The sequence below is a fragment of the Schistocerca americana genome, chromosome 3, assembly GCF_021461395.2.
Source record: "Schistocerca americana isolate TAMUIC-IGC-003095 chromosome 3, iqSchAmer2.1, whole genome shotgun sequence".
Taxonomy (NCBI): domain Eukaryota; kingdom Metazoa; phylum Arthropoda; class Insecta; order Orthoptera; family Acrididae; genus Schistocerca; species Schistocerca americana.
The window spans coordinates 348022805-348038963 of record NC_060121.1 but is presented as its reverse complement, the minus strand read 5'-3'; the positions used below and the strand labels follow the sequence as shown (position 1 = coordinate 348038963).

The following is a 16159-nucleotide window of genomic DNA, read 5'->3' as shown; positions in this document are numbered from 1 at the left end:
CAAGATAATGCCCTCTCGCACACGATGATGGCTTCCACTGTTTGTCTTCGTGCTTGCCAAACCTTACCTTGACCAACAACGTCGCCAGATCTCTCCCAATTGAGAATGTTTGGAGCATTGTGGGTATGGCCCTCCAAACATCTAGGGATTATGACGATCTGACGCACCAGTTGAATAGAATTTGACACAGTACCTATCAGGAGGACATCTAACAAGGCTATCAATTAATGCAAAACTGAACAACTGCTTCCATACGAGCCAGACGAGTACCAACGCTTTATTAGCTTGATCAGTTTGTAAAGCTCTTCCTTTTGAGAAAACAGCCGATTTTTTTTGCCTGTACATGTACAGTCGTGGACAAAACGAGCGAGACCCCTCGCCTTTTCTTTATGCTGATCCGCACAGCTTTACAGCCTGCTGCACAGCATAACAGGCAAGGAGACGAAGTGCTACCAACATACTATGCACAGGCGTGAAACTGAAAAATTATCCGAACTATGTCAGACTGTTTTCAATCGCGTGTAAGATTATATTAACGCTAATAGTGAGTTAAATACATAAAAGACACGTAAATGTAAGATATAAATGAAAGAAGAAACGCTAATTAGTATGAACTGTACTAATAAAAATGAATTTCAGCTTATCGTGATAAAATAACTGTTTTAGTAATACAAAGTATCCCAGATCGTTACGAATTAGCAAAATAATACGCGAATTCGGCCGCGAAACGGTCGGTGTCAACTGGATTACCGTTGTTGACCTACCATGAAAGTGTGCAAATTTAACAATGCGTGAAGATTCATAACGAAGTTCAGTTAAAAATCGTTCAGTACCCCACTTAAGTCAATTGATATTGACATCCACAGGGCGCCAGTACAGAATAACTGTAGCAATAAAACGTATTGGGGGCGCGATAATTTCTTAAAATTGCCTTACTGATATGATAGTCTATCTGCCTCCATCGAGATTAGAACCGAAAACAAACCACACCTCCCTTGCAGTAGCATACACCTTCCACTACGCTAGCAGACAACGCAGGCAAACAGCCCTCTATTATTACCCCAGACATGAATAAGTCGGCAATTTCACAATGAAAATGGCAAAATGAGCTGCAGTTTCTGTTGCATAGAGCTTTCTGGAGTCTAAAACATGAATTTTCTACCTTTATGTCACCGCTTACGTGACAATCATTCGGGATGTTTATCGAAACAACAAAATACTGTTATTAGTGAATAAATTTAGTAGGATAATTCTGCACCACCCCAAGAAATAAACGGCTACAAAGCTGCCAAACGTGTTATACAAGGTTTCGAATTCTTCATTAGACTCGCTGCAGCCATAAAACGTTCATTAGCCGAAGTGTTTCTTAAGCTAGCTAGCAATGGGAATGCTCGCACTTCTAAAACGCCATGGCATTAATATTGGGATCTGAATTACCACGTGTGTAGGCAAATGGATTTTATTTGCATTCCTGTAAACGTGATTTGGGTCGAAAGCGTAGCTAAGAGTAATATGCTGATGCATCGACTGCAGCTAGAACATTTCGAATAAAGAGTAGTGGTAATTATTTATGCGGCCCTCATCTTCAGTAACTGTCGTAGCTATTTTCGTTACCTAAATCGGTAAAAACGGAACCCTACTAGTCTCACTTTCTTGACCGTCTATCTGTCTACCCAACCCTTTAAACCTGTTTACCTCTAGTGTGGGCAGACATAATAAGCAGAAATGTATCACACTTACTGCTGTATATGGTCCCTTGGTGGTGTAAAAAAGTGAGCACCTATGTCAACGCAATCTAAAAGATACGGCCGTTCATGTGAAGTAAATTTGCGCGAGAGGACAAAAAATGGCTCGAAGAACTATGCGACCAAACTGCTTAGGTCATCAGTCCACTAGACCTATAACTATTTAAACCCACCTAACCTAAGGACATCACACACATCCATGCCCGTGGTAGGATTCCAACCTACGACTGAAGCAGCCGCGCGGTTCGTGACTGAAGCGCCTAGAACGTCGGCACGGTAGCTCAGCGTGCCCGGTCAGAGAGCTGGTTGGCCTCTGTAATAATAATAATAAAAAAAACTGAGTGGAAGGATCAACAAACGAACTTTAACGGAGGTCCTGTGACGTCCGCGACGACCAAACACAACGAAGAAGAGGGGAAAAGAAAGAACCGCTTGGCCACCGCACCCGGCTAAACCATTTTCACCATATGTATAATTATAATATATACTGTCTAGTGAGGATAAAATGTATTCGCCAGCAACTCAGATCGTTTGATCACGGGATTTTTACGAAGCTACATTCAAATTTTGTTCGAAGTCTTCTGTAATAGCCACTTATAAACACCCCAGGAACCTCGTACGCGATATCCACTTCCGAAGACGCTGGCAGATACTGCAGTACTATAACAAGTAGTTAAGAATTTATTGTTATTGGTCCATGCATGACACATTACTTCAGTATCAATTTAACGCACCTAGGTGTTTGTCTATGGCTGAAAATAATGAACAAAAAATAAATAAACAGCAAACAACTTCGATTTTCAAATCAAATGTAACTCAAATGTCGAATTACAACATAATTTCGTTGTTACATCTACATGACTACATCTACAGGATTTCTTTGCAATCCAGACTCACGTGCCTGGCAGAGGGTTCATCGAACCAACTTCGGACTATTTCTCTACCGTCCCACTCTTAGACTACCAGTAAAGCAATTTTAAGAAATTCTCGTGCCCACAATACGTTTTATTGCTACTATTGTTCTGTACCGGCGCCCTGTTGATGTCAATATGAAACTTTCGTAGAATTTCATACTTGTTACCGCCTAGTTTTTCCTCTTCTGTCAATAACTGAATTGACTTAAGTGTGGCACTGAATGATTTTTAACTGAATTTCGTTATGAATCTTCACGCATTGCTAAATTTGCACACTTTCATGGTAGGTCAGCAACGGTAATCCAGTATGACTGGTCTGAACGTTGACAAATACCATTTCGCGGCCGAATTCGCGTATTATTTTTCTAATTCGTAACGATCTGGGGTACTTTGTATTACTAAAACAGTTATGTTATCTCAATAAGCTGAAATTCATTTCTATTAGTACAGTTCATACTAATTAACGTTTCTTCTTTCATTTATATCTTGTATTTACGTGTTGTGTTTGACGCACTAATCAGCATTAATATAGTCTTACACATGATTGAAAACAGTCTGAGATAGTTCGGATGGTTTTTCAATTTCACGCCTGTGCATAGTATGTTGGCAGCACTTCGCCTCCTTGCCTGTTATGCTGTGTAGCAGACTTTAAAGCTGTGCGGATCAGCATAACGAAAAGGTGAGGGGTCTCGCTCGTTTTGTCCACGACTGTACATCACATCTGAAACGTCCCCTTAGAAAAATTGTACATGACTGTGCTTAAACTGACACAATATTTTTAGCGCAACGCAATCTGACTTTCAATAATCCCTACAAAAGAATGGCCCTGACTAACATTAACCTACACCTTTCACAAATCACTTACCTCACAAAAATCTTCGTTACTCGAACTACTACAATACAGCGAGCGCCACTACTGCCAGCTAAATAAAAGATTCAAACTACGAAAGGCACTAACTACTGATAGGCATAGTTAGCAAATGAAAGATTTTAATAGAGAACAAACAATGTATTTACCTTAGTAGTGTTGAAAAATCATAATATACATAGCAGTTCATGACATCCAGTCCTACAAATTTCAAAACTCCTCCATTTCTCTCCCCACATCCACCACTGCTGGCGGCTCACCTCCAACTGCGCAACGCTACGCACTGTTCACATCCAGCTGCCCAACACTACAATGGCCACCAACAATGTAAACCAGCCACAGACTGCACACAGCACAGCCAGTGATTTTCATACAGAGCGCTACGTGGCGTTACCAATAAGAAAACCTAAACAGCCTACTTACACATCTACTGATTTCCATCCCATTCGAATAATTCCTCCGTGTCCATCGTTTTCTTCTTTTTTCTCCTTTTTTTCCTTGCCGTGTAATCTTACAGTGATATTCGAAACAGTATCATTATGTAGATATAAGAGCAGATCTATCACAAGCAAATACATCATTGACTAATTGACTGAAAATTCCACATATATCTACAGTCTATTTAAGCCGCCTTTCGTAAGCAGACCATATAGAAGAAAATACTGATAATTAAATAGTGGCGTAAAGTGAATGAAGACGGCAATGTTTCTGTGAGACCTTTTATTTCACTGACGCTTTTGTTCTTAGGCTCAGCGGCTTGTTGTAATTGTTATAAATCTCATCAGGAATATCACCCGGATCATTGCAAGCCACTGAGTGTGAAGTAAGCAACATGTGGAAATTTGCAAAATGTCTGCTCGTATGCACTTACGAACACTACGTGCTCCATCGTGTCTTCGTAGCCAACAGGGAAGAGGTGCCGCAGTAGGCCATGTAGAAGGTTTTTTACGCTTTCAAAGCACTGAAAGGAACTCTGCTTCTGTAATTGCATCATAATGCGAAATTACAAACAAAATGTTTATATTGTAATGCGTATGAGGAATATTTGTGTAGACGATATTTAAGATACCGTACATTTGTACATACAGTTTACACGGACAGTAAAAATGAGACTCAACATGAATGTCTTCAAGAAAGGGAAAAAGTACGGGGTATATCACACGAGTCGTCGGACGTCACAACAGGACACAAGTGCGATGTCTACTGTGTACTGGCTCATCTCCTTCCATGAATTGAAGCCTAAGAATGTAATTTAGAAAGTCGTAAAATACCGAGAATTTAAATTGGTTGCAATAATGACCCTGACGAGATTACAATTTATTTTTTATAGAGGATATGCGTTCCCTCGATTTCAAAACTCAGTTATTTAGTCCTTCTCTAAGAAATCACAGCCCAAGAAATTCATTTTTGAAAAAATAAATTAATCCATTTATTATAATTTTCTTAGTTATCACTACGATATTTATTGTGTTATATGATTTTTGTCCGACAAAACACGTCTTTACCTCTTAGCATCTTAGTAGAAGAAGAAGATGCTATATTCATTTTCACCTCTGATCTCACCTAGAGTGAAGGTGCCAAGCACAGAAGTTGGTTCAAATGGCTCTGAGCACTATGCGACTTAACTTCTGAGGTCATCAGTCGCCTAGAACTTAGAACTAATTAAACGTAACTAACTAAGGACATCACACACATCCATGCCCGAGGCAGGATTCGAACCTGCGACTGCAGCGGTCGCTCGGTTCCAGACTGTAGCGCCCAGAACCGCACGGCCACTCCGGCCGGCAGCACAGAAGTGATTTAGATCGCCGTTTGTATCTTTGGACCAGGAAGCGTACAGATCATACCAGAGATGTATTTCTCTCCTAATTACGCGTCGAGTACTATCATTATTCTCATAGTAACGCTTCAGATTGGTTGCTAGCCGTTTTCTGTACCTCGTTTTCCTCCAGACAGAGGAGTTGAAAGTTTATAGTTTGCCACAACATATTTCCTGCGCTATATGGAGCGAAACGCCACAGTCAGACAACCCATTTCGCACAGACAGAAGATACCGTCACGTTATAACTCTTATATTGGGTCATTTAAAGTTGAAGACTGACGTTGGCACATTTTTTCACCTTTGCGCTTCTGTCATCACTATTTCTCTTTATCACCCGGGTGAGACACTCAATATTAAAGCCGCTATTGAAAAGGTGTTTCCTTTGGAAATGCGTACCTCAGCCGCGCGGGATTAGCCAAGCAGTCTAAGGCGCTGTAATCATGGACTGTGCGGCTGGTCCCGGCGGAGGTTCGAATCCTCCCTCGGGCATGGGTGTGTGTGTTTGACCTAAGGATAATTTATGTTAAGTAGTGTGTAAGCTTAGGGACTGATGACCTTAGCAGTTAAGTCCCATAAGAATTCACACACATTTGAACATTTTTTTGTGTACCTCATCTCTCTGCAGTCGCAATCACGCATTCACTTTTCTGCACATTCTTTGAATCTGAATTTATTAGCTCTTTTCTTTCCGGCTTTTGCAATTATCATACATGTTATTGCACGTTTAACACGTCGTCCACTGTGAAGATGGCACCTCTCCAAAATTTTTCAACTAAGATATCAGTAATTATAGAATGCCATGAACTTCTTGGTTAGCTTACCTTTGCTGACAAATGTTCCAATACCCAGCAATAAACACATAACGATGCTTGCCGACAGCTGCAGCATTGACATTACAAATGAAGTCTATTCAGCTTGTCACTGCGGAACTACTGCTACCCTCCTTCTTCACTACTTTGTGGACAAGCTTTAGCAATTCAGTGAAGCCCAATCATATTCTGTAAAGAACTGAGTTACATTAAAATTACAAAGCTCTTGAAAATAAGCAAATTTTTATACCCACTAACGTTACAACGATGACAACACATGATTTTTAATTCTCGTCTTGATGACGCTACTGGCGATCAATGCCTACAACCTTTTCGTATGTCAACAGCCGACGCGGGCGACATGGAACATGGTGTTCTACGTGGCGGCAGCGGTGGCTGCAGCGGGCTATATCTTCTACGCCGTCTTCACCACCGCCGAGGAGCAGTCTTGGAACGTCCCAACCACAGGTGAGGGCCTTAGGTTGTTTTCTGCCGCCTGCGACAGAGCGCGTCTCTGCTTGCCTGCTCACTCCTCTCTCTGCTTCAGATTTGAAAGCAGTTCAGACCTGGTCCACTCTTTGGCAGCGGGTCTCGTGAGTTCTTTTCGTGTATGAGGAGCATTCCTACAGTGACATATTGAAACTTTCAACTGGTCGCAAGTATGCTCAGTTGGGATCTTTTCAGCAGTTGCCCCAGAGATCTCCATACAGGACGTTCCTGCGTCCTGAAAGAATATGTTCACGAGCTGCACATAGTGTGCCCGTGCATTGTCGTACTGAAAGATGGACCGCACGCCGAATTGTTGAATGTAGGAATGAGAAATAGTATAGAGGATCCTGACACGATATGCACCCAACTCACCCTCTATAGTGATGAGAGGCGACTGACACATGTACACGATACGGTCCCAAACCTAAGTACTGAGCACGCGGGAACGTACGCCTAACCGCCGCCACGCTTTTATACGACCATCATCAGGAGTCAGACAAATGTTACACTCAGAATGAGATTTTCACTCTGCAGCGGAGTGTGCGCCGATACGAAACTTCCTGGCAGATTAAAACTGTGTGCCGGACCGAGACTCGAACTCGGGACCTTTGCCTTTTCGAGGGCAAGTGCTCCACCAACTGAGCTACCCAAGCGCGACTCACGCCCAGTCCTCACAGCTTTACTTCTGCCAGTACCTCGCCTCCTACCTTCCAAACTTTACAGAAGCTCTCCTGCGAACCCTGCAGAACTAGCGCTCCTGAAAGAAAGGATATTGCGGAGACATGGCCTAGCCACAGCCTGGGGGATATTTCCAGAGTAAGATTTTCACTCTTCAGCGGAGTGTGGACTGATGGAGAGCCTCTGCAGGAGAGGTTGTGTGAAGTTTGGAAGGTAGGAGACGAGGTACTGGCAGAAGTAAAGCTGTAAGGACCGGGCGTGAGTCGTGCTTGGGTAGCTCAGTTGGTAGCCGGCACGGTAGCTCAGCGTGATCGGTCAGAGAGCCGGTTGGTCTCTGTAATAAAAAAACTGAGTGGCAGGATCAACCACCGAACTTGAACAGGATGTCTTGCGACGTCCGCAACGACCAGACACAACGATCAATAACGGACAAAATGAAAAAAAAAAAAAAAAAAAGCGTGTTCGGCCAGAAGGTTACGTGCTCTGTAATAAAAAAAACTGAGTCAATCGATCAACAACGAACATAAGTGGATGTCTTACGACGTCCGCCCCGAGCAGATGCAACGAACAAAAGCGAAAAAAATGAGATTAAAAAAAAAAAAAAGAAAAAGGTTGGTAGAGCACTTGCCCGCAAAAGGCAAAGGTCCCAAGTTCGAGTCTCGATCCGGCACACTGTTTTAATCTACCAGGAAGTTTCAAATCTTACACACGTCAGTGAAGAGAACCCAGTTACATTGATAGAGGTCCTATTCCACGTGTTTGCATATCCGCACTCCCCAGGGCTGTTCGGTGAGGGAGAGAGAGTTCTTCACCTTTTTATTGATATTTATTTGTTGGAACACTTACGTATTGTATAGTTCTACACGGGCCTCCTAACTACCTCCAAGAAGGCAACCTTTGTTCTATTGCGTTCTCCTATGGATACCTAAAAGCCATAATTTGTAAGCAAAGATAATGTATTGGTATTCTTGGCCATGGGCTCCTTCTGTGAACAAAATCTTCAGTATTTTATTACTCACGACTGCAGTTGAATGTCAGACTGACCTCGTTGTGGTGTATGCCATTCTCGTGTTGATAGCTCTTCTTACCGTAAAATGATAATGTAGGTCCGGTCTAAGCTTGAAGTAGCCCTTTGAGGCATGTTAACAAAGTGAACAGTGTACACAAACCGCACTGTCCAGTGCTCTTCTGAGCTAGCCTGAGACTCTAGTGTAGCGTCCCGGGTTGACTGCTACATGGGCACCCGGGGATAGCAACATGGCCACTTGGCCGTCAGGGCGTCGAGTAGGGACGACCTCAGCGAATGTGTAATCCCTGGACCGTGGCTACAGTGAAGCCAGAGAGTGCTCCCAGAAGACAAACAGCTTCTGTTGGCAGCTCATTCTGTGCGGCCAAGTCGGCCAGTTACCGTAGTCGGGAGCCGCTGAGGTGCCAGAAAGCGACGACTGAAGTGCGGGAGCAGCCGACTGGGGCAGGCTCTCTGAGCACGCGGCGTCAAACAGCCGAGGCGAAATGGCCAGCAGCCAGTGCTATCGTCACCACGGGAGGCACAGGCTGGCTACTGACTGTATCAAGCACCCGGTCTGCACTGAGCAGGCAGCCGGCTGGTTCATCGTGGCTGATATTGTTATCGAAGTCAGGACCGAAATTGGAGCAGAGAGCGGTTCCAGCAGTACAAAGGAATCTGACCTGCCAGCCCAACTTCTCGCTTTGCTACGGTACGTGGCATTTTATTCGGTATGCTTTCATTGCGCAGATACGAATAGGTCTCTGAAGCTGAAAAGTCATTTTTTTACCCGAGTATCACAAGACAAGGCCCAGTATAATAATTATATTCATTATGTAGTAAGCATCCAAAGCTGAAGGCTGAGCAGTGCCCTAGCATCTAGCCTCCGGGACAACTGACACTAGTTGTATCTGGCGGGCAGACTGAGTTTGCGTGCACAACAGACTGATTGCCTAACTTCAATGCTAATTAATTCGAAAACGGGGCAACGTATCGATTTTTTTTCTTAAGAATCATTTCTCAGCACAACGTACTCTGCAACACCAGGCCGCCCCTATCATCATATTGATGGAGTAGCCATGGGCTCACCTCTTGTCCCTGAAATTGCTAATCTCTATATGGAGCAGTTTGAGGATATGTCACGAAAAACTGCTGGGCTCAAACCTTTCCCCTGCATGGATGACACCTTCACTGTGTGAGAACGTGGCAGAGAAGCCCTTAATATGATCACGGACCATATGAACAGTTCACGATGGAGCTAGAATAGACAGAATGTCTCTGTTTTCGACATTATAATAAGTAGAAAATGCAATGGTACCCTTAGACATGTAGTCTACAGAGGGAATACCCCTACAGATCTGTAACAATATGCCATGAGCTGACATCGTCCGGTGCAGCGATACACTGTTATAACAACTCCACAGGACATACGACAGAGACAGACTGCCTGGTGAATTGCAACACTTTAAAGAAGTGGTTCAAAAACTGGGTACAGCGAAGTGCAGATCAGACGTATAGTGAAGAAAACGAGCGATACAACTGCGGTATCGGCCGTTATCCAGGCGGCCGCACTCCAAATACGTGCGCCGCAGCGTTTCCTAGAGCCGCCAACGTGGTACGAGGACGCTGCCACAAACGATTATGCCGCTGCCAATGAGATGCACACCCATAGCATGCCACACTCCACACACATGATTTCAAAAATCTTTTCCTGATTTCAAGGCTGATGCTCTTAGATGTTGAGATGTTTTTCTTCTTGATAAAAGCAGCCTTTGCTTGAGCAATTCTACTTCTCACTTCTGCCTTGCTCCTTCCATCCCTGGTAATATTACTGCCCAGATAAGTAAGTTTATCAAATTGTTGAAGCAGTTCATTGCTTACATGAACTTGGACTTTCACTTGATCTTTTTTGTCGCATGTCATTACTTTTGTTTTTGCTTTATTAATTCTCATATTATATTCTTCCCCCATAACTTTATCCATTCTATTCAGTAGAACTACAAGATCTTCTTCACTTTCAGCCAGGACAGCTATATCATCGGCATATCTTATCATATCTATTTGTTGGCCATGAATTACTACACCTGTCTGTGAATTTTCCCTTACTTTTTTCACCGCCTCTTCAATGTATAGTTAAAGATAACAGGGGATAGTGCGCAACCTTGTCGGACACCTTTCCGTATCTGCACCTCTTCTTGTTTTGTCCATCCACGGATAACTGCTGTCTCGTTTTTGTACAGGTTCCATATCATTTTTTTATCTTTATAGTCTATTCCTACTTTTTTGAGTACCTCAAACATCTTATCCCATTTAACATTATTAAAGGCTTTCTCTACATCTACGAAAGCTATGTATGTGGTCAGGTTCTTATCTAGTCGTTTCTCTATTATTAGTTTTAAAGCAAATATTGCTTCTCTGGTTCCTCTATCTTTCCGGAATCCGAACTGGTCTTTGGAGAGTGTAGCTTCGACTTTTTGTTCTATGCGTTTTAGGATAATTGAGGTTACTATTTTAGAGGCGTGAGTAACTAGGAGTGTGGCATGCTATGGGTATGAAACATGGACTCTCGGGACAGAGGAAGACCAGAAGCTAAATTCTTTTGAAATGTGGTGCTATAGACGCATTCTCAAAATAAAATGTATCGACAGGGTCACAAACGAAGTGGTTCTGGAAAGAGCAGGTGAGAAGAGAAGCTTCTGGAGTTTCACTGTTAAAAGAAGAGTGCAATTTACAGGCCATCTATTAAGATATAAAGGACTTCTGAACACAATCATAGAGGGATATGTCGAGGGAAAAAGACCAAGAGGAAGACCACGGCTGAGGTACATGGATCAAATCGTGAAAGATGTGGGATGTAACACCTTTAAAGAAATGAAGAGAAAATCTGAAAGACGCACAGAATGGAGACAAGCTGCCATTGTAGCTGTTGCAAACCAATCTTTGGATTGACCACTACAGAAGAAGAAGAAGAAGAATGAGATGCAAGCATCCCCTCTCCAGAGCTCCAGCGGCGGGTTTACTTAAGTTCGAACATCAAGCACTGCCTCATTTTGTGTGTTGGCCAGCTGAATATCATTTACCGACTTTCAAAGTGCCCAGGGTTCAACATCCTCTGAATAGACATTGTACTGAAGTGTGACAAATTTATATATCTTTTGTATCTCTATATATCGCTACATTCAGACCTGTTAGCAACTGACGTTGAAAACTATTGCAACAAAATTATATTTCATTTTCACTGTTTGATATTAGATGAATAATAAATTAATATCTGGATTCTCTGTTCATGAAGCGCATCTGCTCCACGCTCCTGTATCGACTAAAGAACCACACACCTTGCAAAGGAAGACCTAACAGCCACCTTCAAAGAAGACGTCGAGGATGAGAATGAGAAACAAGCCCTTGTCCCCTATACTAATCGTACGTTATCCAAAATGTGAAAATCCTCGAAAAAGTGGAACATCAAAGCCCATATTTCGATTATCACAAAAACCTAAAAATGTGCTTGGCCCAGGTAAGGTCAAACTGCAGCTGCAAATACCTGGTATGCACAACATCCGTTGTGAGTGTGGTCTCTAGTATGTTGGGCAAACACAGCGGTTTATTTTGCAACGCTGCATAGTAGACATTAGGGGCCTACGTTTAGGACATAAATAAAAGTTAGCAGTCGAAGATACAGCCTCAACGAAGGATATATGTTCGCATCTGAGAAAACAAGATTGTAATGCTTACTTGTTGGCTTATGGAAAAGCGTCATCAAATAATCAACTGAGACAAGGCTCCATAACAGTCTCGTCAACAGGTACGAGGGCTACTAAATAAGTTCGACACGGAACTACGGACTAGTAGCTACAAGCCGATACCGCACCCGCCAGTTGACGCTTCGTGAGTCTGTGTAACACTGAGTGAGCTGAAGATCGAACGGCAGTCGACCCGGCACCACCTCATTGTCTCCCCTCCCCCCTACCTTCTCCTTTCACACGACGCCGACCACCACAATGGTGCCAAGGAGTAGGAAGAGGCGGCCGCCGCTGGGATAAATATACAGGGTTATTACAAATGATTGAAGCGATTTCACAGCTCTACAATAACTTTATTATTTGAGATATTTTCACAATGCTTTGCACACACATACAAAAACTCAAAAAGTTTTTTTAGGCATTCACAAATGTTCGATATGTGCCCCTTTAGTGATTCGGCAGACATCAAGCCGATAATCAAGTTCCTCCCACACTCGGCGCAGCATGTCCCCATCAATGAGTTCGAAAGCATCGTTGATGCGAGCTCGCAGTTCTGGCACGTTTCTTGGTAGAGGAGGTTTAAACACTGAATCTTTCACATAACCCCACAGAAAGAAATCGCATGGGGTTAAGTCGGGAGAGCGTGGAGGCCATGACATCAATTGCTGATCATGATCTCCACCACGACCGATCCATCGGTTTTCCAATCTCCTGTTTAAGAAATGCCGAACATCATGATGGAAGTGCGGTGGAGCACCATCCTCTTGAAAGATGAAGTCGGCGCTGTCGGTCTCCAGTTGTGGCATGAGCCAATTTTCCAGCATGTCCAGATACACGTGTCCTGTAACGTTTTTCTCGCAGAAGAAAAAGGGGCCGTAAACTTTAAACCGTGAGATTGCGCAAAACACGTTAACTTTTGGTGAATTGCGAATTTTCTGCACGAATTCATGAGGATTCTCTACCGCCCAGATTCGCACATTGTGTCTGTTCACTTCATCATTAAGAAATAATGTTGCTTCATCACTGAAAACAAGTTTCGTACTGCACGCATCCTCTTCCATGACCTGTTGCAACCACGCCGAAAATTCAAAGCGTTTGACTTTGTCATCGGGTGTCAGGGCTTGTAGCAATTGTAAACGGTAAGGCTTCTGCTTTAGCCTTTTCCGTAAGATTTTCCAAACCGTCGGCTGTGGTACGTTTAGCTCCCTGCTTGCTTTATTCGTCGACTTCCGCGGGCTACGCGTGAAACTTGCCCGCACGCGTTCAACCGTTTCTTCGCTCACTGCAGGCCGACCCGTTGATTTCCCCTTACAGAGGCATCCAGAAGCTTTAAACTGCGCATTCCATCGCCGAATGGAGTTAGCAGTTGGTGGATCTTTGTTGAACTTCGTCCTGCAGTGTCGTTGCACTGTTATGACTGACTGATGTGAGTGCATTTCAAGCACGACATACGCTTTCTCGGCTCCTGTCGCCATTTTGTCTCACAGCGCTCTGGCGGCAGAAACCTGAAGTGCGGCTTCAGCCGAACAAAACTTTATGAGTTTTTCTACGTATCTGTAGTGTGTCGTGACCATATGTCAATGAATTGAGCTACAGTGAATTTATGAAATCGCTTCAATCATTTGTAATAGCCCCGTATATATGAGACGAGCGCGTAATCTTGACCTTTTACCGAGGATGATGAGAGTGACATTCGTCGGAAAGCCGCGAAACATCAACGCAGCCAGTTAAATGCAAGATTTCACTCTTCCCAGCAGCCTTATCTCTGTTGACAGCAGCGACTACACGTGACATACACCGCCGAGACACTGAAACCTTTGAGGACCCGTCCTAATCCGCGGCTGCTCAGCCGCAACTTACAGCTCACAGAAATCGATCGTACTTGGGTTCCTCTCCGAATGTCTAAGATAATGGGGTTAAGGGCTGATGATCTAGCAGATCAAACAACCACACTCGAGACCGTTTAAGTGATCCTCAAATCCGTCACAGTTCCATAGTGACGCAAAATACACAGTTTCTATCCGCAGATGAAAGTCACCTGCTTGCATCCGTAGGTGAACAAACGTATGTCCGCTATCTGACAATAGCTGCTTGTATTGTTTGAGGGTAAGAGACGATGGTAGACGCATCAGGAGCTCCATTTTGTGGCTTATAAACATCTCTCAATCGAAATTAGCTCCACCACCTGCCTCTACAATTACCTTTTGGCACTTGGAATGTGTAGCTTCATAAGGTTTTAGACGTAATCGTACGTTGCCTTTGCTGTGCACTGGTGTGCACAGAAACCTATCATCCCAGGATTATGTCCCAGGAGGCTCTCAAAACGCCACTGTATGTCAGGAAGAGGCAGTATGTTGTTAGGCTTCAAGTTCACCAGCAAAAGCACAATAGACGAGCCTGAAAGCAGTAAGATATATGACTAGCCAAGTTTGCAGACATAGGGTAAATTGAATACTATGCAAGGAGTGCTATTAGAAAGATATATGCTCACGAAGTATATTTTTCTGTGTGGGAAAGGGAGACGTCACGCTGTGTCAACCGAAATTTCCAATACATAATTCTACTAACGGGATGAATCTGAACTGGGCAGTCAAATGCAAGAATTCCAAGGCAGGGAGGAGTCTGAATAGTAGTCCTACTAGGATACCTTTGCTGCTATGTGTTATTAGTCATAAACCACCTGGTAATGAACTGCAGTACCAGAAAAGTCCAACTGCCAATGTTCTCAGAGTAATACTTAACAACTAGGAAAGAGGCCCTGAGGTAACTTTTTATAGAATCAGCATACTGTTTGTTTCTTTTCGAACTTAATGTGTGATGGGAAGACATTAATTGTGTCTGCAGAAGTTATCTAAATTGTATCTACGATCAGTTAGCTGTGCTCCAATGTAAGATGAATTTCATAATAATAAGAGGAATTATATTCTGATTATACTGCTGCAGCTGATGCATCTCATCCTTTTATTTTATATTGGTTTCAAATATCGCAGTCATGTGCAGTTTTTACAGTCAATAAACATAATTAATATAAACCTATCAAGGGGATTAACATAATACATCCATCACCAGCTAAATTAACGTACAAAATGGTCTAATAAATTGATTACAATAATATTATTTCACTTATTCCCTTAAAGTTTGTATACCACAGTTGTGTCTCCTCACAACTGCGATGCACTTCAAACATTCTCTCTACAATTAACTGCGAGTGAAATTTATTCATCAAAAAACAGTAGTTTCCTTATTCAGAAAACATAATATTTTTGTTCCAGAAAACGGATCCTCGAAGAAGAACGTCAAGGGCGTCGTAAACGCAGCATTCGAAGAGAACGACTCGCAGCTCAACAATCGAATATCTTCTAGACTTTAATTTACGTTCTGCATCAGGACACATTGCAGTCGTCTGAATCAACCTTATAAATTATTATTCACTATAATTTCGACTTCTATCAGCCAATTCTCTAATAGCTGACACTGATGTTAAAGTTGTTTTGTTACTGAAATTACATATCAAAATCCAAATAAATGGTAGTTTTTTGCTCTCTACTTATTGCATAGTAACAGATCATTATTCTGTAGAGTCTTCAGATGTGTCTACAGTGAGTCCTGACTATATAAAAACACGGAACTGACCATGAGACGAGCGTCACTGTCACACTAGTAGGTTTAACTCGAAATCTGAGCTACGGTAAGCACTTAGTGGAGTGTATGAACAAAGTAGCTAGAGTGTATTTCACGAACTTTTATTGAAAGAATATACGCAGATCTAAAATTGGAAGATGATAAGAACTATCATCGGTAAAAGCGAAAGTCCTCTATACAAAAAGTTGTAGAGGCTTCTGAATCCATTTATTGGCCTGCAGCCTGCTGGTTTCTGTCTCGATATCTACAGCGGATGTTCGCTTAGCAATTTTGCTGACATTTTTTTCAGCAATGGTGGGTAAACCTTTGGCAATGTCAGCCACTTGGACTGCCAAACGTCAGCAAAATCGCTAAACAGATGTCGGCTGAAGAACCCCAGACAGAAGCCATCAGACCATAGGTCGTCCTGCCCATATTTCAGCTATGTAGATGCCCTAAGTTAGTCG

General features: G+C 42.9%; 1 protein-coding gene across 1 annotated transcript in view; it reads left to right on the top strand.

The window, feature by feature from the left end:
- LOC124607200 (sialin-like) overlaps positions 1-15563 on the top strand; it is an 85694-nt gene extending 70131 nt beyond the window's left edge. The window contains exons 9-10 of the mRNA XM_047139425.1: positions 6506-6626; positions 15344-15563. Coding sequence (XP_046995381.1) covers positions 6506-6626; positions 15344-15441 — 219 coding nt within the window. The 3' untranslated portion in view covers positions 15442-15563. The remainder of the gene's footprint in view (positions 1-6505; positions 6627-15343) is intronic.
- The last annotated feature ends 596 nt before the right edge of the window (positions 15564-16159 follow it).